Source organism: Vulpes lagopus, chromosome 8 (genome assembly GCF_018345385.1).
Source record: "Vulpes lagopus strain Blue_001 chromosome 8, ASM1834538v1, whole genome shotgun sequence".
Taxonomy (NCBI): Eukaryota; Metazoa; Chordata; class Mammalia; order Carnivora; family Canidae; genus Vulpes; species Vulpes lagopus.
Genome location: NC_054831.1, coordinates 93,381,014 through 93,400,818, shown reverse-complemented (window position 1 = coordinate 93,400,818; position 19,805 = coordinate 93,381,014). Strand labels below are relative to the sequence as shown.

At 42.1% G+C, this 19,805-nt stretch overlaps 1 protein-coding gene across 2 annotated transcripts in view; it reads right to left on the bottom strand.

Moving 5' to 3' along the window:
* Positions 1–19,200, bottom strand: part of MAP3K1 (mitogen-activated protein kinase kinase kinase 1) — a 79,328-nt gene extending 60,128 nt beyond the window's left edge. Inside the window, exon 1 of one of the 2 annotated variants that reach the window (XM_041767102.1) lies at positions 18,701–19,200. In XM_041767102.1, the coding sequence (XP_041623036.1) occupies positions 18,701–19,182 (482 nt within the window). In that variant the 5' untranslated portion in view covers positions 19,183–19,200. Of the gene's footprint in view, positions 1–17,724; positions 18,627–18,700 lie in introns of those variants that run through there. The other variant, XM_041767104.1, reaches the window with a different exon arrangement.
* Positions 19,201–19,805: the final 605 nt, after the last annotated feature.

The window sequence follows — 19,805 nt, the reverse complement described above, 5'->3', positions numbered from 1 at the left end:
CATCTCCCTCTGTCAGAGTCTAATCACCTTATAATAAATGATTAAGTTTTGTATTTTGTAGTTCACGGGCTGTAAACATTGATTCTGGCTGATGCTGCTACCACTGCCACTAGCAACAGTCCCTTCTGTTCTCCATTCCACCTATTCCTGATCCAGTCTCCTAAAAAAGTCTGGTTGGCGGCCTCTATGCTCCAGCAGGGCAGAACAAGTCAATATCCTGAGTAAGTCTTATCTAACAGCAGTTCTGTGGTATCTGAACTCCTTGGGGCCAGGCAGTCTACCTGGCTTTAGCTGTAGCATAGCAGAGGACCCCTCTTTGCCCAAGATCCAGGGTGAGACTCAATAATGTTTCACTTCCCAGATTATAGAAGAGACCCCAAAATAACTACTGGGCTGCTGGGCAGAAACTGAAAGCCACAACAGCTAAAAGCGCTGATTTCACCATTTCCTCCATGACATACAATCCTGGAGGAGAGGTGGTGATGGCTATCAGGTCCTCACAGTGTCCAAACCCCAAATTTTTACACATCATCCTAAGAACCCAAGATTTTGTCCCATTTTCACAGGTAAAGAGTTGTAGAAGAAAGAGCTAGAATGGTGAAGTTATAAAATTTCCAAGGATATTTCAATGGTTTATGGAAAAAAAGATACAATATTGTACTTAAGAAGATTTGACACAATGTGGGTCACGAAGCATATGGGAAAATATGAACATTTAAAATATACCCCTTAAGTAGAAACTTTTAACAAAATAGAAGTGCTATTATCTATGTTTTTAATACATGCAATCTCCGTTAGTACAATTTAAAAAAATCAATCCTAGATTAGGTATTTTAAAAAATCAATAATTGATAGCCCATATTTTTCTAGATCTCTGGGCTAACTTCTGTGATAGATTTAAAAACAATCCGGTTTCAGCCAGTATAAAATGTAGATCCTGTGCTCTGCATTTCCACAAAGTAACATACTGGGGCAGAAGTAACTCGATAACATGAGAACAGATAATCAGCCTAGTAGTAAAAGTATGGTATAAGTAATTCAAGGTGCCGAGCAGATTGATCACAAAGGCAAATCCTATCAATGCTCAATAAATGATTTATAAAGTAAGATTTATTTTTAATAAGAACTGAGAAATACAAGAAAATGTGTGAATACAGTGGCATTATAGGAACCTTGCTATATAGCAAAGAATTCGGGCAGCATGGGTGGCTTAGTGGTTTAGCGCCACCTTTAGTCCAGGGCCTGATCCTGGAGACCAGGGATCGAGTCCCACGTCCGGCTCCCTGAAAGGAGTCTGCTTCTCTCTCTGCCTGTGTCTCTGCCTCTCTCTCTCTCTGTCTCTCATGAATAAATAAAATCTTAAAAAAAAAAAAATATATATATATATATATATATATATATATATATATATATATATATATATATATAGCAAAGAATTCAGTGTAGGTGGCTTACTGAAGATCTTGTAATAGCAAATCCCAGAACAATTTGTCTGTATGGGTGAAAGAAAAGGCAAGACCCATGTGTGTGTTTGAGGGGTTGGGGTGTGTGTATGTGTTGTAGGCAGGGGAATATGAAACAGACACAACTCAGAAAAAATACTTTCATTTGGCTCAGTGTTTGGCCAACCATATTCTCTACTCAGATAAGAAACTTCTACTAATTTGTTTTTAGTAATTAATATCTGCGACATTCAGTATTTTGGAGAACCTTTGATAAGAATAAAGCATTTTATTACACAATGTAATTCTGAGCACATTTCTTTACCAAGTTGCTGTATTTAGAGATAAGCTGACTTCAGACACCAACGGTTTTATGTCTTATCACCAAAACTTGGCCCAGGAAGAGGGAGAAGAAAAAGCAAGAAGTTCTTGAGCATAAACCTTTTCTCTTTGGTGCCAAAACTGTCTTTATGGATCTAAGCCCCAAGAAGGAAGGCTTTGTTCTCATGCATCTTTGGCACTATTTAAAACCCCTAGCAAATCCTCCTGCAGTGGAGGGAATGTTCCACCATGCACTTATAAAACTGCAGGATGATTTGAGTTTGCATTGTGCAAATGACAATCTTACCTACCTTATTAGTGATAACAAAAACTATTGCTAGTTATCACAATCAGTCACAATAACCTAGAAGAATGGTGTTAATGCAACCGAGACTCAAAAGAACTTCCTTTATTTCTCATCACAGCTGTGTCTGTGAATAAATCAGGAGCCTACAGCATGTAGTAACTACTCCCAAATATCTGAATAACTGATCCCAACAACTGGAACTAAATGTACGGGTTGTGATGGAAGCAGAAAGGGTCAAGTATTCCTCACTACCAGGTACCTAAGACAAACAGTAATTAGTATTGGATGTACCCAGCAATGAATTAAAGCAGCTTCAGTTCTGTGTATGGGCAAGAGTTTTCTGTAGATACATTTCAATTAGGTACAATCACAATGATTAAGTCAGTTAAAAAGTCCTATTCTAAATCTACTTGAAAGTCTAATTTTTCTATAACTTGAGCCCCAAATTATTAGATTAAAAAATTCATAGTAAAGTTCATACTTACTAAGAATTGCCAACTCTATCCAATTTATGTGAAAAGACCCCCCACCCCGTACAATTAAATTTGAATTTTCATAATCAGGAAAAAATACAATTAAGTGTCACCAAACACAAAATAAAGTTTTAAGTAAAAAGGAAAGTATGTATACATATGGGCATTTATAGAAAGAACTTTATAAGCACAGAAAAAAGTCCAAGGAGGTTATTAGACCTCCTTGCTTATTAGAGGTTATCCCTGGGGATATCTGTTCCTTATACAATTAAAGCTGATGTTTAAAAAAGACCATTTTAAACAGTTTAGTTACCAAAAATTATATTTAAAGTTATTTTCAAAACTCTCTAACAGTATCTGTTAAACATAAACATGCTTACTACTCAGGCCTAATTTCTCTTGACTTTGTAAAACACTATTCTCCCAGTATAGTTATAGGCTTTAAAACAGTAAATATTTTCTCATCATTTAAGGTCATTTAACAAATATGATTTCTCTTTTCTGAGCCTTCACTGATTTTCCTTACTATTTCTCCTTAGTGTTGATATCCAGGTTTAAAATTCTAAGAGTTTGTAAGTTCAAAAAACCAACTGTTGTTTCAATAATTGGGGTAACTTTTAAATTAAATTAGTGGGAAGTTGCTAGAGCTTTAAGGGAACCAAGAGAATATGTAAGTCAACCTCCTCTTTTCACAGATGAGAAAAACCAAACCTAGGAGACTAGCCTTATGTCCTCATAAAGTGATGAGATTCCAGATCTATGTACTACCAGTGATATGCTTTATACCGTTTTATATAGTTTTGAAAGTTATGTTTTCATGTATTCTAGTAAATAATTTCAAAATAATAAGGAAAAATAAATTGCTCTCAAGATGATGTATAATCTACACACACTACCTTTGCTAAACTAATGGTAGCTAATAAGGTAACCTTGAATCTCTTAACCTTATCCTCATCTGCACAAATTATTAATTAGTGAGTCTTCATGGTTACTTGCAGTGATGTTACTGACAGTTAATTTTCCTGAGTACTTTCCTGGGTCAAGAATCATGCTTCATTATTTCATCTAATCACTCCACTTACACCATTTCTGAGGTAGGAAATGTGAAGTTCAGAGAAGTTAAGTGAGTTCCCTGGAGACCAACAGTAGTAAATGGCTAACAGATCTGACTCTTAGGATGCAGGTTCCTAATTACTATGCTGTGCCATCTCTGAAATATAAATGTGCAGTTCCAAAACCACATTCAGGATCAAAGTGGATGGAATTTGTTTTGCAAGAGAACACTTCCCAATCTGTGAACTTTTGAAACTGTGGGAGTTGTTGGCAGTGCAAAGGTGGCTGCAGACTATCTTGCACCAGCTCTGATGCAACTCCTTTGGGTCTCCTGATCCACTTCCTAGCAAACTGTGATAACCTGTCAAACTACAAAAGTTTTGTCCTATGCACAAAAATGTAAAGACTAGCCATTGAGAGCAATATGGAAGCAGGGAGCTCTGCATGCCTCTCTAACAGAGACAGAAATCTTGTCCCCAGCTTCGTTCCTGAGCCCCATCTACACCCTGCCCTCCACCCAAAGCTATCTGAACTATACTTGCAGTTCTTCATGGTAGCAGGAGGCCTGCTTGCTGCAGTCATGAAACCTCCCTGCAAGCCCCTTTCACCTGTTTAATAACTCTGCATTCTTTGGGACTTGGCACAGACCTCTCATTTCCCAGAACACCCTCCCTATACCGGCCTCACTCCCAGCTGACTAAGGCCTGCACAACCCGTGTCATCAGAAGACTGTTAACTTGTTAAACTCCTTCACAGGCATCATCCCTGCTGGGTTCCCAGCACCTTGGTGCCTGGTTCACAGCAGTGACTCGGAGTGCTCCTGAAGGCACGGACAGTGGCAGTGTCAAGGTGGGGGAGGGGGATAAGAGTACTGGCAATAGGCATTCACCTTGGCATGTTTACTGCTCTGTCTTTTGGTTTCTCTAGAGAGAGTACCCACAGAACAGACAAAAAGAGATTTCCCACATCTGATATGCCTGTCTTCCTATAGCCCATCAGCACCTTGGGACCTTTCCTAAGGAGGCCAGGCAGCTGATATAAACCTTGTGATGATGTGCCCAGGACACAATCAAGCCCTGTCTGTGCTTGCAGCATTTTAGCATGTTTGTTCTCTGAATGATGGTTTGGGATTATTCTCAAAGACAGTAATACATTGCATGGTACCAAAATATTTTCCAAACTTTGCACCTTTGAAATTTTAATACAAATTGAAAAATCTGGCTCACTTTATAAAAATGTGCACTTTACAAACAACTCTTTGTAAAACACTGTTGTTCAGTTAAGACATGACCACAACACAATGACAGAAGAAAAACTGAAGAGGTTTAAAAGTAGCAAATCTAACACAGATACTGAAGAACTTTACACAAAAGAGTTCAGCAAAATTTACAACACAGTACTGACTTCTACAAATAGCCACGTTTATATTTAGCAGAATACCAATAACTCTTTATTACAAAGGGAAAAAAAACAATTAAAAAAAAAATCTCACAGTGGAGATAAAATGAGTATTCCAGATAGAGGAAACAGCACACTAAGAAAAAAGGGGCAAGCTGGGAAAACAAAAATATGAACATGGCCCTAGAATGCCTGGAGCAGGGTGTCCTGGAAGGGGGAGCTAAGAGGGAAGCAGAGCTGGTCGCCAGAGGCTTCTGAGCTATATAATAAGGAGTCTGAACTTCATTCTGAAGATGAAGGAAAGTTTCATGGACAGAAGTGTCAAGGTCAGACCTGAACTGTAGAAGCCTCAGTCTAACTGTGGTGTAGGGAAAAGACAGGAAGACATGTCTAAAAGTAGGAGACTAGTTACGAAGGACACTTTGCAAGAATCAGGATGAGGTGACAGTGGCATCACCCCGGGTTAGCAGCTGTGGTGTAGATTCCAAAGCCCGCAGAGAACTGGCAACACTAGAATCGGAGGCTGCTCGGACACTGACAAGGAGAAAGCCAGAAGAGTAGGAGCACGGCAACTTGGGAGATGGTAGCAGGCATTACCAACAGGAATCCAGAACAACCAAGTGATTGGAGGGAAAGGATGGGAATGCTGGAGAGCACAAGTAATCAGTTTGGAAATGTGGAAGCTGCAGTGACTGCCAGAGCTGCATCTTCTAGAGAAACCATCCCAGAGGTAGTTGGATGCAGGGTTCTGTCACTGAAGCCAAGACATTTCGGGAACCAAAATATCCATCAGAATGAGTCAGCAAAGATACAGTTAATGGTCTCCTGATATCTCCTCTTTCTCTAGTCAATGACTTTCTTTTAAATTTTTGTAAAAAATTTGAAATGTGGTTATTTAGGAGTTTAGGCTCCTAATAAGAAAAGATCTGGAATAAAGGAATGTATTTGGGAATTTCCAAATGCTTGAAAATTTAGTATATGATAAAGGGGATGTTTTTCATCAATGAATAGTACTGGAACACCTAGTTAGTCATTTGGGAAAAATAAAGTTAGAGCCCTCTGTCACCTCTTAAACTTCAGATGGATCAATGATTATTTTTTTAAAAACATAAAAACAGGAGCCTTGGTGGCTCAGTTGGTTAAGTGTTGGACTCTTGGTTTGGGCTCAGGTCCTGATCTCAGGGTCATAAGATCGAGCACTACATCAGGCTCCACACTCAGCATGGAGTCTGTTTGAGATTCATTTCCCTCTTCCTCTGCCCCTCCCGCTTGTGCTCTCTCTCTCTCTCTCTCTCAAATAAATATACATATATTTTTAAAATGCATAAAAATATTATAAAACACTGATGAAGTGTGATAATTCTGCAATTAGGGAATAATAACAGTATTACTTACATAGTGTTCCCCATGCACCATGCACTGTTTGAAGAACTATACAAATACACAGTCTTTGCAACAACTATAAAGTGGCATCTTCATGTCATAGTTATGAAAACTGAAGTGCAAAGAAGCTAAGTAACTGCCCAGTTACCCTGCTTGTAGTTGTGAAACTGTGACTAGAACTCATGTACTTGTACTCTTGAGGACTATACAACACTGCATCTCTAGAAAGCCATTCTATAAGACTTAAATAGAAATAATGAAAAGAACTGAAATTTGAAAAAATAATTAAAGCTTCTTTATGGAAAAATACTGTAACTGAAATTCATAACTCATAAAAGTGGAGGAAAACAATTATAATACATATCAGAGCTAAAATTCTAATATACAAAGGATGATTACAAACCAGTAAGAAAAAATGAACAATTCTTACCCATGTGTGAAAGGAAATATACCAAAGAAATATGAAACCAGTAATAAACAGGACAAATTGTACAATGATCTAAAAAGCTAAGAATTACAAATTAGAGTGAGAAACCATTTTTTTAGCCACCAGACTGGCAAAAAGTGGAAGATTGATGATACCTAATGTTGGCCAAAATGTGGGGCCAAGGGCACTCTCACATACTGTGAGGTAAATATAAACTGGTACACCGTTTGACAGGGCAACTGAGCTCTGGAGTCAAATTTTAAATATGTGTGTTCTTTGACTCAGCAATTCCACTTCTGAATATTTGGTTTATAGAAATGCACAAATATTTGAAAATGTATGTACAATGATAGTCACTGAAGCTTAACAGAACAATCTGAAAACAAAGTATATAAATGTCTAAAAATAGGAAACTGGCTAATGTGACATTCACATGATGGAATATTATTCAGTCATTAAAAAGACAGCTCGGTTATCAAGATAACACTGTCAAGAAAAAAAGCAAATTGTATAGTAGTCTATTATACAAGTAGTCCTTTTTGTTAAATGATAAAGATATAAATTTTTAAAAATTAATTGTTCTATTGCTTTTAAAAGGATTGCCCAATAATTTTATTAATGAAGTTTAATTCTGTAAATTCTGAATCCCAGAAACATCATTAGGACCTTGTACAATGGCACAGAGATGTCAGTGCATCAGAAGTGAAACATATTTTCAAGATTCAAAATAAACTTATAACACTAAAATTTTTCAGGAATGTTAATATCTACATTAATCTGTCACGTCTTTTATAAAATCTAAGTTTTATTTATTTACTTATTTATTTATTATTTTTAAAGATTTTATTCATTTATTCATGAGAAACACACACAGAGAGAGAGAGAGAGAGAGAGGCAGAGGGAGAAGAAGCAGGCTCCATGCAAGGAACCTGATGTGGGACTTGATCCCGGGACTCCGGGATCACGCCTGAGTCAAAAGCAGACGTTCAACTGCTGAGCCACCCAGGAATCTCTAAAATCTAAGTTTTAATGAAAATAATCTTACTTACTACCCAAAGCAGAATTTAAGAATACTAATAGAAACCTGGAAAATTAATGAGATACAATCAACTCATTATTTTGAAGGAGCAAAAAGAAGAAATGTGAAATGTGTTTCAAAACACTTATCATCTTAGAGCATACAGACATGAGGAATGTTTTTGCAAGAAATTAAACCAAAAATCTTGCAGTCATCAAGTAACTTGATCAATGTTACAAAGCTGGAGTTTACTGCCTAACTCCTCAGTCTTCCTAGGAGAAAGGTCAGTGTATACCAGTGGTGGTGGTGGTGGTGGTGATTAACAAGTTTCTTAAAGAAACTGCAGGCTATAAGGTGACTCAGACCAACAAATAAAGCAAGAAAGATTTTCCCCACAGACAATCCACACGACATTTCTAATGAGTACTGTCCAACTTTATGCAATTCTAAAGAACATATCATTTACGCAGTATCAACAAGGTCATAGGAAAATCTCTTCTACGTAACTTAGAAGCTTACCACATTAAGGATCAAAATACATTCTACAATTATCTTGAATGGAAATCCTGATATATAATAAGCCTAATTCAGTTCACCAAGTAGAAAGAAACACCACAACCTTACAATGATGAGCCACCACACTCACCATTACAAAACACAACCCTGATCACACTCATTCTACATATAAGGAAATTGATACCCAAAAAGTAATATGGAAAGTTCTGTCATTTAATAAATTTATGATCTGGGACACCTGGGTGGCTCAAACGGTTGGGCATCTGCCTTTGGCTCAGGTCGTGATCCTGGAGTTCTGGGATCGAGTCCTGCATCAGGCTCCTGCATGGAGTCTGCTTCTCCTCCCTCTCTGCCTATGTCTCTGCCTCTCTCTATGTCTCTCATGAATAAATAAATAAAATCTTTAAATAAACAAACAAACAAATAAATAAAATGTATAATCTGAGAAGCTATCCAGACATGTAGAAATGAAAGATCCCATACCAGGTGTCCCCTGACAGCCAGGTTGTGTGGTCTTCTTCTCCCTCCCTCTCTCCTCTCTTGCCGTCAAATCTCTCTCTCTCTGACTATACTGCTGCCATCAGGGAACCTGTCCCTTCCTCATTCTGTTAGTCCTTCTAATTGGCTGCTTTTTTGATTACTGTGTGTTGGGAGATACCAAATGGATAAGACTACAAGAATAATATCTTAAATAAGTGTCAGTGAATCCTGAGCCAATGCCCCTGGAACTCGTTAAGTGTAAAATCAAAGAACTTCAAAGGACAGATTTTGTTACAGGCCCTTTGGCAGCTGAGAGCCTTTTTTCCTTACTTCTTAGTGCTAAACCATGTTCTAGATAAGGGAGGTTGCAGGGTTTAGTTACCATCAGTAAATTTTAAAATGTTTTCTGTTAACGTGGGCTCTTGGTTCGTAAAATCTTACACAGTATTCGCCTAGCAAATTTTTTTCTTTTTTTTTAAATTATTTATTTATTCATGAGAGACACAGAGAGAGAGAAAGAGAGAGAGAGAGAGAGAGGCAGAGACACAGGCAGAGGGAGAAGCACGCTCCACGCAAAGAGCCTGATGTGGGACTTGATCCCGTGACTCCGGGATTATGCCCTGGACTGAAGGCGGAGCTAAACCGCTGAGCCACCCGGGTTTCCCGCAAATTTTTTCTTTGATGCAAATGTGAACTATTTATTCCAAGATGAATTATTAATAAAAAATTAATATATTTTGCATGAAATAGGATTATTGGGATAAGAATCCCAGAAGTGGTATTTTAAGTTTACATTAAGAGTACTTAAAAGAGGGATCCCTGGGTGGCGCAGCGGTTTGGCGCCTGCCTGTGGCCCAGGGCGCAATCCTGGAGACCCGGGATCGAATCCCACATCGGGCTCCCGGTGCATGGAGCCTGCTTCTCCCTCTACCTGTGTCTCTGCCTCTCTCTCTCTCTCTCTCTCTGTGACTATCATAAATAAAAAAATAAAAAAAAAAAGAGTACTTAAAAGAGAAAAATTAACGCATAACACTTGAGTATAATTATACACAAAATATAAATATACTCAAGGGATAAGAATCCTAAAATGGTATCTTAAGTTTACATAACATTCTAAGAATTTGAAAAAAATGAATCATTATATTAATGCATAATCCCTTTATGTGTATATTTATGTATATATGAGTATAAACATGAATATAGATATCACATATACATAAATATACATACACACATATTTTCACCCCCCAGTAAGTACAAAAGAATTACATACAGATAGTAAGTTCTTCTAACCTACAGCAGATTATCATGCAATAGAGCAGTCTCCCCTTTTCCACAAGGGACACATTCTAAGACCCCAGGTGATGCCAGAAACTACAGATAATATTGAACCCTATGTATAGTATGTTTTTTTCCTATACATATATACCTACAATAAAGTTTAATTTATAAATTAGGCACAGTAAGATAGTAATAATAATTATCACAATATACTTTAATAAAAGTTATATGAACTTGGTCACACTCTCAAAATCTTACTATACTGTACTCACCCTTGTGATGATATAACATGATAAATGACATAAACATTGTGATGTAGCATTAAGCTACTAGTGACCTCCTGATGAAGTGTCAGGAGGATAGTCTGCTTCTAGACCGTGACTGATTACAGGTAACTGAAGCCTCCGAAAGTGAAACTGTGGAAATGGGAGGCAGGGACTACTATATAGCTATTTCCTCCATACCACATTAAGCTGTCCTACCTTACTCAAAACACTTGGCGTGTCTTCTAGTCTAGACACCTCCCAATGAATCTATCATAAACTGAGAACGTGGCAATACCAATCATCAAGCCTTCTGCTGTTTAATCCTGTCTCAGCTAGGTCCCAGACTACAACTGACCAAAGGTGAAGAACACACAACCTACTAAGTTGAACTTGTCGTGTCATTATTATCCTTACTCATTTATTCCACAAATATTTACCAAGGGGCTACTCTGGACCAGGCATTTTGCTAGGTGCTGAGTCCCTGTCCAGCCACAGGCACTCTCCACTCAGGTCTTACAGTCTTCTGGAGAAAGCAGCCATTCATCAGATAAGATAACAAATGTAAAACCACAACACTGAGAGTAGGGACACTGCTATGAAGCCAGTCTGAGAGATCAGGGAAGAAAAGCTTCCCTGCGGAAGTACCAGTGAGCTAAGATTTGAACTATCAAGTACTGACTTGGGACTGGGGAAAGTGTTCCCGGCAGAGGGAGCATGCAGTGCATGCCAAAGCCCTATGGCAGGAGGTAGTGTGCTGAGTTTGAGGAAATGAAAGAAGGCAATCCTGCAGAGAACAAGGGCAAGTGCGAGCTGAGATAGACTTGGAGAGGCAGGCAGGGGCCAGACAGGGGAGGGACTGGGTAGGGGAAGTTAAGGATTCCCTGGTCCTTAACCAAATGGCAAGCTTCTGAAAGTTTTTAGTTTTATTTATTTTTTAAATTTACTTGACAGAGAGAGTGCAAGTGAGTGCAAGAGCACAAGCAGGGGAATTGGCAGGCAGAGGGAGATAGAAAAGAAGGCTCCCCAAAGAGAAGAGCAGGAAGCCCCAGGTGGGGCTCAATCTCAGGATCCTGGGATCATGACCTGAGCCCAAGGCAGATGCTTAACCACCCAGGCGCCCTTTTCCAAAGTTGTTATAGTTAATCTTGGGGGCACCTAGGTGGCTTAATTGGTTAGGTGTCCGCCTTCCGCTTGGGTTATGATCCTAGAGTCCAGGGATAGAGACCCGCAGGGAGCCCTGCAGGGGGCTCCCTGCTTAGCAGGGAGTCTGCTTCTACCTCTGCTCCCGTACTCTGTCTGCCTGTCTCTCTCGCGCGTGCGCATGCTCTCTCTTGCTCTCTTAAATAAATAAAATCTTTAAAAAAATAAAGTTTTTATACTCAATCTTGTTTACTTTTCTAGAGTAACATTGTTATAATCAAATTAACATTTTACAATGATCACTCTGGCCATATAATATGGAGAACAGGGATGCAGGGTCAAGTCCTGCATCGGGCTCTCTGCATGGAGCCTGCTTCTCTCTCCGCCTATGTCTCTGCCTCTCTCTCTGTGTCTCTCATGAATAAATAAAATTTTAAAATATATATGGAGAACAGATTGGAAGGGAGAACGGATACTGGGAACAAGTCAAGAGGCGACTACATCAGTATAAATATAGGATCATGGAACCCTGGCCTAGAAATGTGGTAAAAAGGTCAAATCCCCAGCCTGTGATGGTGGACTAAATACAAGGAGTCATCAAGGGTAACTCCTAGGTTCTGGTTCTGCCATTTCATGAGCAGAGAATATATTTGTAAGACCAGGTGTAGAGAAAACCCTGAATTTGGTTTTAGATATCTGAGTATGGAAATCTCATACAGACAACCATAGGTGTGGAGTTTAGGAGAGATCGTGGCTAGGAAAATAAATTTGGCAATCACTTGTGAATGATCAATAATTATCTAAAGGCATTAGTGGTGGGGATGAAGAAGACACAATGACAGAAGCCCTAGGATCACCCTAAGGATCTTCTCATATTAATGTTCAAGATGGTGATGATGGGCCCCCAAGGAAGAATTGCCAGGGCTAAGAAGAAAATTAGGAGGGTTACCCATTGGCCCAAGTAACTAACCACTTCAAATATCAGAAATTCAATTTTCTTAATATTTGACAGTTTGAGCATGGCTCTAATTTCTTTGTAACTACACTTAGCTATTAAGCTAATTTAAGTTATACATTATATACATTCAATATTATCAACCAGATTGCTAAATACCAACTACTGTTATATATAACTACATAAGAAACAGTCCTTGCCTTCAAAACTTACCTTAAACTAGATGATGATTAAAATCATATCGAAGTAAATCACTATAATCTTCAGATACACTAATTTAAAAATAATCACTTCAGGAAATTAATTCATCCTAACATTTATGGGCACCTAATATTCATGGGTGTTGGACACTAGTCTAGGTACCCGGCAATGGTATGAATAGTAAGAGTTCCTTGTTTGTTAACAACTGATATTTAGTATTTAGAATGCTGTAAGACCAGTTTGAAGATTTGATAATATACCAGTTAAATGACTATAGACAATTACAAAAGGTAATGATCCAGTCTATTTGTCAACAGTAGAGTCTCCACCCAGTATCTACTCTTTCCTTACTCTATATACACTCATCATCACTATATTTTCATGTGATAAACTTAGTTAATGCACTAACTACAGCACTGTGTAAACTCCAAGGACTTCCACCAGTCTTCAAGAGGTCCGATGGCCTCATTAATAATTCCCGGGTGTCATACTTTACTCTCAGAAATATGTGCTTTGTGGGTATTAATAACTTAACAGTCCTTTGTACTGTATGACATCTCAATCTATTAAACCAAACTAACCAGACTGGTGGTATTCCAAAGGACACAATCACTAACAACACAGAACCCCCTTCCATATCTAACATACCTACACCAACTGTGATATGCCATAAAGTAAATGAAGATAAGGATTTTTTTTTATTATCTTATACTCTAGAGCATATTTGACATTTCCTAAGGGTTTCTTAACTAGCAGAGTTGCTGTTACTAATAACAAAGACTAAGTTTTAAAACCACCATTGGCATGTATTGAGTTTCTTGCTCCCTATAACCCCTCTCAATGTTCTTTTAAGAAAAAAAAAAAAAAAATCGTGGGCAGCCCCGGTGGCGCAGCGGTTTAGCGCCGCCTGCAGCCCAGGGCGTGATCCTGGAGTCCCGGGATCGAGTCCCACGTCAGGCTCCCTGCATGGAGCCCACTTCTCCCTCTGCCTGTGTCTCTGCCTGCCTCTCTCTCTCTGTCTCTCTCTGAATAAATAAATAAATCTTTTAAAAAAATTCGCATCTGAACTTGCAATTTCATGATTTTCCTCTTAAAAGTGTAAGGAGAAATAGTTTGAAATTAATCTGTATCTAGATTCCTTTTTCCATTATTCTAGAAATGGAAAAACTACAGCACAGACCTAACCTAAGAAAGGGGAAAGAGACCAAAGGACAGGAGCAAAAACTAGCAGACCAAAATATACAAGCAGAAATCAGAACAAAGCCACTACCCTTGACTATTAACCTGGAAGGCCAATTAATTGCTCAGAAAGTTAGGGAGATACCACTGTATTCAGTATAGGAAAACAGTGTGTAAGGCTGTGGATGAGATTCAGAGCACTAATTTTTAATCTGGGTCGTCTTACAGAGATTCGTAAACTTTGGATGAATGAAATAAAAAAACCACAAAGGAACAAGGTACAGCTATACTGAAACCATTTCTCTCCATGTGTGATGGTTTAGATTCATGAGTGATGTTAATTTCAGCTTCTTTATTTTCCCCCACTTATAGCACAAATCAAAAAATCTAAGAAACACTGAGCATGAATCAATTATTCTCCTTGCCTAACACGTTACAGAAAACTATGTAATATATACACATACAAAGAAACAACTATATTGGCTAAGGCACTGAGCAGAGTTCTATTTATTATGTTTGTTAGGATTCCTGCAGAACTTCCTCCTTAAAAAATTACCAATTAATTTATTATTAATTTGGAAAAATAAAAGCAGCATAGAAGGTGGAAAGAAATTAACTGTGGAGTCAGACTGATCTAGGTCTTTCTTCTAGGTATGTGATCACAGGGCTTTAGCATCAAATCTGAGTTTCCATCTCTTGAAAATAGAAATGACAATGCCTTGGAGGGCTGTAGTGATAATGAAATGAGATACTATATATAACTAACTAGCCTGACCTGCAGAAGGCAAGAAAGGTGACTACATAAAAGGAATCCAAATGTATCTGTATGCTCAATGAATGTGTTTCAGCCACAGCTAAAATCCTCCTATAATCTTGCTATAAGAAGAGCACCTGACTAATCTCACTGCTTTGCACTGAACATTTAATTCTGTTCCTGATTACTTCTTTCATGTTTAAAAATGTTCTTAAATTATTTGTTAAAGACAACTTGGGTCTGTTCCTAAACTGCACATTTCCTCACATTAATCTTCTACCCATTTACATTTTTAAGTAGCTCTGACTTCTGACTTAGGATATAAAAAGGCAAGGACAGAGAAAAACCAAGTTTAAGGATACACTTGGTATATCTGATATACGCAAAGTATTCCCAAGGTTAGAGGTGCAATATGGTGTAGCTCTTAAGCAGCCTCTGGAGACTATTACTTTCCTATGCCAGTTTTTCTATTGCCTTCTTTACAGAGAAAAATACTTCTCAACCCAAGAAAATGGGTTACAAATGAAAAAGTTGTGCTTTTCTAACTCAGAGCACTTCTGAATGCCCCATATCTTCCCTCAGGGGAATCCATTCACCATAACTGCCTTGCCACCCCATTATTTCTTCTTCTGGAATGCTCACAGCCAGTGTCAAGGACTGATGAGCAGACAGCCTAGGCAAGCTGTAGCTGGTTATTTTGCTCTTGTTGAAAACAAAGAACACTCCTTTCTTATTTTGAAATCTTCAAGTCAGTAAGTCAATGACCATTTTTAAAACATGCCACATATGCGTGAGGTACGATAGAAGATGGGAAAGAATATCAATGAACAGGGCTACTTCCTGGGCTTTGTATCTAACAAAATGGAGTTATTATAGAGTATTGGAAATCATACATTAAGGAATGTTGGTTAACCAGTCACCCTTGCCAAAATCAGATATGAAAAGAAAATAAAAGTTGGCGACAACTACAGTTCTGACATTTTTCTTTCAGAATTATATTTAATAAGGTTAAATACAATAAAGAATGCACTGATTTTCTTACCTGATTTAAAACAGAATTGAGACAATTCAAAACCACAAAACTTACAAATTCACTTAAGTTAATTTTATGTTAACTACTTCTACTCTTTTATAAAAATCATCAATTTAATTTTTTATAACTTATTTTTGGGTAATAAAGTTCCTATATCTACTCTAGTAAAAAGTCACTAAATTATATTTTTAACCTAGCAGCTTCTAAAAGGAAGTGAAAGCTGAAGGCTATATGAGGATATAAAAGCAGCCTATGAAATAGCTTTATTTTTAAGCAAAAACTAACATTAACAAGCACAGCATATCTTGTTCTTTCATGGGGCCAGCAAATTGATAGTTAGGGTTTTTTTAAGTCACAAAAATAGGATAGAGTAATTATATCTACCAAACTCACAACAGCCTGTTCAATGGAGAGTAACACTGTAATTTTTCTTCAAAGACAATAAATAGGAAGAAAAAGTTCCTAATTCTGTAATAGAAGTTAAAATTCCAAACCCTTGGGCGCCACTTACAGGCACAAAACTTTCATTGATTTCAATTATTACCCTAAAGGAGAGGGAGACATAAAATCTTTTAATATGAGTATAACTTACATAATTTATACTCTGCAAATGTATTTTCTACATTTTCAGTTTCTACATCAAAGATAAAAAAAAAAACTGAAGTAAATTCTGAAATTAAAATAGAATTCTCTTTAAAAAGTACGGTAAGTCTTTAGGCAGAAGGGAGCTCCAGATCTATACTACTACTGAAACATAAAAATACTTCAAAATATCAGTGCTTTATTTTCCTCTAGGAAGCACAAATGAAACTACTGTCAAGGGCAGCCCAGGTGGCTCAGCGGTTTAGCGCCGCCTTCAGCCTAGGGTGTGATCCTGGAGTCCCAGGATCGAGTCCCATGTCAGGCTCCCTGCATGGAGCCTGCTTCTCCCTCTGTCTGTGTCTCTGCCTCTCTCTCTCTATCTCTGTTTCTCATGAATAAATAGATAAAATATTTTTAAAAAAACTGTCAAAAAGTAAAATGTAAAGTTCACTGAACTCTATAATCCAAGTATTTATACAAATAGGTGCAAATTAATTTCAATCCCACAGACAAGGAATGGAAGGAGAAATCACTGTATTTTCAAGATTAGAGAATCAACATTTTACTATAAATGAAGTCTGTAGGTATGACATTAGCATACTGGCTAATGAAATTCATTTTTTAAAAATGATAATGCTGACTACCTCATTAAACAAAGAGCTCCTTTACAAAGAGGGGTAAAAAAAAACCTGTGTTATAAAATGCAAAAACTAAACGTGGGGTTACTCCGTCCTGAATTCGATCTGCCTCCACCTTAGTCCTCTTACGGTGTGTGGTTGCCCTCACGAGAACAGATGCAATGTCATGCTCTAACATTATGCTCTAAAGTTGCTCTCACGAGAACAGATGCAATTAACTTTTAAAATTTAATGCCTAATATTTTTATCTGGAGCTCATTTGTACTATAAATTGCCTTCAAAGAATTATTCTAGTGAGGTTTTAATTCAATCTTCACAGAAGTAGGAAAGTATAGAGAAACCTAACTCTTGTTAGACTAAGTTATATTTACAAGTGCACACAGTAAACTATCACAGCCACAAATCTCCTTTCCTCTCAAGATTGCCACGGCCCAGCGTTGACCATAATTTTTAGGGTTTTTTTTGGGGGGGGGGGTGCAACTTCCTGGTAATAAATGAACTGCGGTTTTAAATAAATAGAGAAATCGAACTCAACAAAGTGCTAAAGCACTTCAGATAATTAACCCAAACCAAGGATTCCTATTGCCAAATTCGTCTCACAAGGGAAACAGATATAAGGCATAGTGTTTAAAATACTCAGAATAAAGGTCAGGAGACTCCATGGGGCAACGGTTAAGTATCACAAAAACATTTCCAGCAACTCGAAATACTCATCAGGACTATGCTGTGCAAACACTCCCCAGATTTCCTTAAAAAAAAAAAAAAAAAGGATTACGGCTGTCACACTTAAGAATTTTCTTTAAAATAAAGATTTTTTTTTTTCAGTTGTACAGAAAGGGTCAGGCCTGGAACGGCGGGTCCGTTGGGTCGCACGTACCGTGAGGCACAGGCGCCGCCGCACTAGCGGGGCCCGGGGGCCGCCGGCGGGGAGCCCGCGCAGCCGCAGCCCGCAGGACGCCCCGCACCCGGGCCGCGGACCCCGGCCGCGCCGCACAGGCTGCGGGGAGCGGGCACCGCCGCGGCGCGACTGAATGGCTGACGCATCCGGTCCGGCTCTCGCACCGCTCCGCCGAACGCACACTTCAAAGGCCAGATTCAAACTCCAAACCGAAGTCACTCAAATCTCAGTGGCGCTGTGCGCATTCCCAAGAACAGGCGGAGCCCCGCGAGGGCGCAGAGGGGAGACCCAAGTCCTCGGATATTCCGAGCCCCCGAGTCCGCAGCCCGCCCGCACCGCTTTGACAGGCGGACGGAGCCTGCAGCCCCGAGCCCCGCGCGGCCCGGCTGCCGGCGTCCGGGTCCCCGCCCGCCCGGTACCTGCCGAGGAGCTCCGCCTGTCAAGGTCGGGAGGACCTCACCGCGTCCCCCGCCGCCCCCGCCGCCGCCCCCGCCCCCCGGCCCCGGGCTGGGCTCCGCACCCACCCCGCCCCTTTCCGGGCCACCGCCAGCCTGCAGGCTCGGGCCTCAGCCCCCGCGATCCCGGGACTCTCGTCCAGGGCCGCCGCCGCGCTGCTGCCCGCCCCCCAGCCCGGCCCCGAGCGCAGCGCCGCGGTCCCGAGCCGGGTCACCTCGGGGAGTCCCGCTCCCCGGGCCCCTCACCTCACCTCTACGGTCCCCGCGGCGCGGCTCGCACGCCTGTCACATGTCCGCACACAATAACAAACTCTCCGGCGCGTCCCCGCCCCGGGTCCCCGGGCCGCCCCCCGGGCCGAGCCCCGGCCGCCGCCGCCCGCCGCCGCCCGCCGCCGGAGGGGGTCGGAGGGGGTCCCCGAGGGCTCGGATCCCGACGTTCATTCATTGCCTCGCCCGCCCGCCCCGCGGGTCCCCGCCGCGCCCCCGGCCGCGCTGCTCACCCGGCGGGGGCCGCTGCAGGAGGCGGCTCGGCGGCGGGCGTCCGCTTCTCCCCGGGCTCGGCCCCCGCGGGGCTCGGGGCGCCGCTGTCCGGGGCGGCCGCGGGCTCCGGAGGGCGGGCGCCGCCACGGCTCGCGGCTCCGTGGGGCTGCGGCGCCGCCAGAGGCTGGAAGGCGCTCCCGCCCGCCGCGGCGTCCGAGGGCTCCGGCGACGGGGAAGGGGAGGAGGACGGCGGCGAGGCGGCGAGGAAGAGCGGCGGCTCCGGCAGCTGGTCCAGCTCCACGCTCCGCACTTTGCGCAGCTGCCGCCGCCGCCAGTCAGCCCGCTCGCGGCCCCCGCTGCCCCCCTCCCGCAGCAGCCCCGCGGCTGCCGCGGGCGCGCTGCTCGCCTTGAGAGCCGCCCCGCCGCCGCCCGCCTCGGGGCTCGCCGCCCCGGCGCCCGGGAATCCCGACGACGAGGCGCGATTCCCCGCCGCCGCCGCCATTTTCTCTCGCGGGCTACATTCGCTCGGCCCCTGCGAGGGAGGGAGGGGGCGGGGAGAGCGCAGGGGGAGGGCGGGCCGGCGGGCGCTGCGCCGCTGGCGTAGGGCAGCCTGCGCCAACTGCGTGAGCCGGGCCCGCCGGGCGCTGGGCCCGGACGGCCGGGCGGGCGCACGGGGCCCGGCCGCGGGGGAGGAGCGGGGCCGGCGGGGAGCAGGTGGAGCGAGCGGGCCCGGCGCCCGCGCGGCCCGGCGAGGCGGGCGGGGACGCAGCCGCCGCAAAGGCGCCCTGGGCTTTGCATGCCGCCCTCGCCCGGCCGCCAGGTGCTCCCGGGCCGCACCGGCGAGGGGAGGAGCCTCCGCGGCGGCCGTGCGCCGCTTCCTCTCGGCCGCAATCTCGGCCCGGCCGGCCGGGAGGTTGCGTTTCGAAATTCGGCGTGTTGGTGCGTCGGGCGGGTGCCGGCGAGAGGGCTCACGGCCTGTCATTCTCACCGCCCTTTGCAGTGGGCGTCGGGGAACCCGGGCGGGGACCGTCCCTCCACCCCCGACTCCGCGCGGGGCGCGCAGGTGGCGTCCAGGGTCGTTGCCTGGTGCAAAGCGAAAGAAACCCAGTGTTCGGCAGTCGTGCG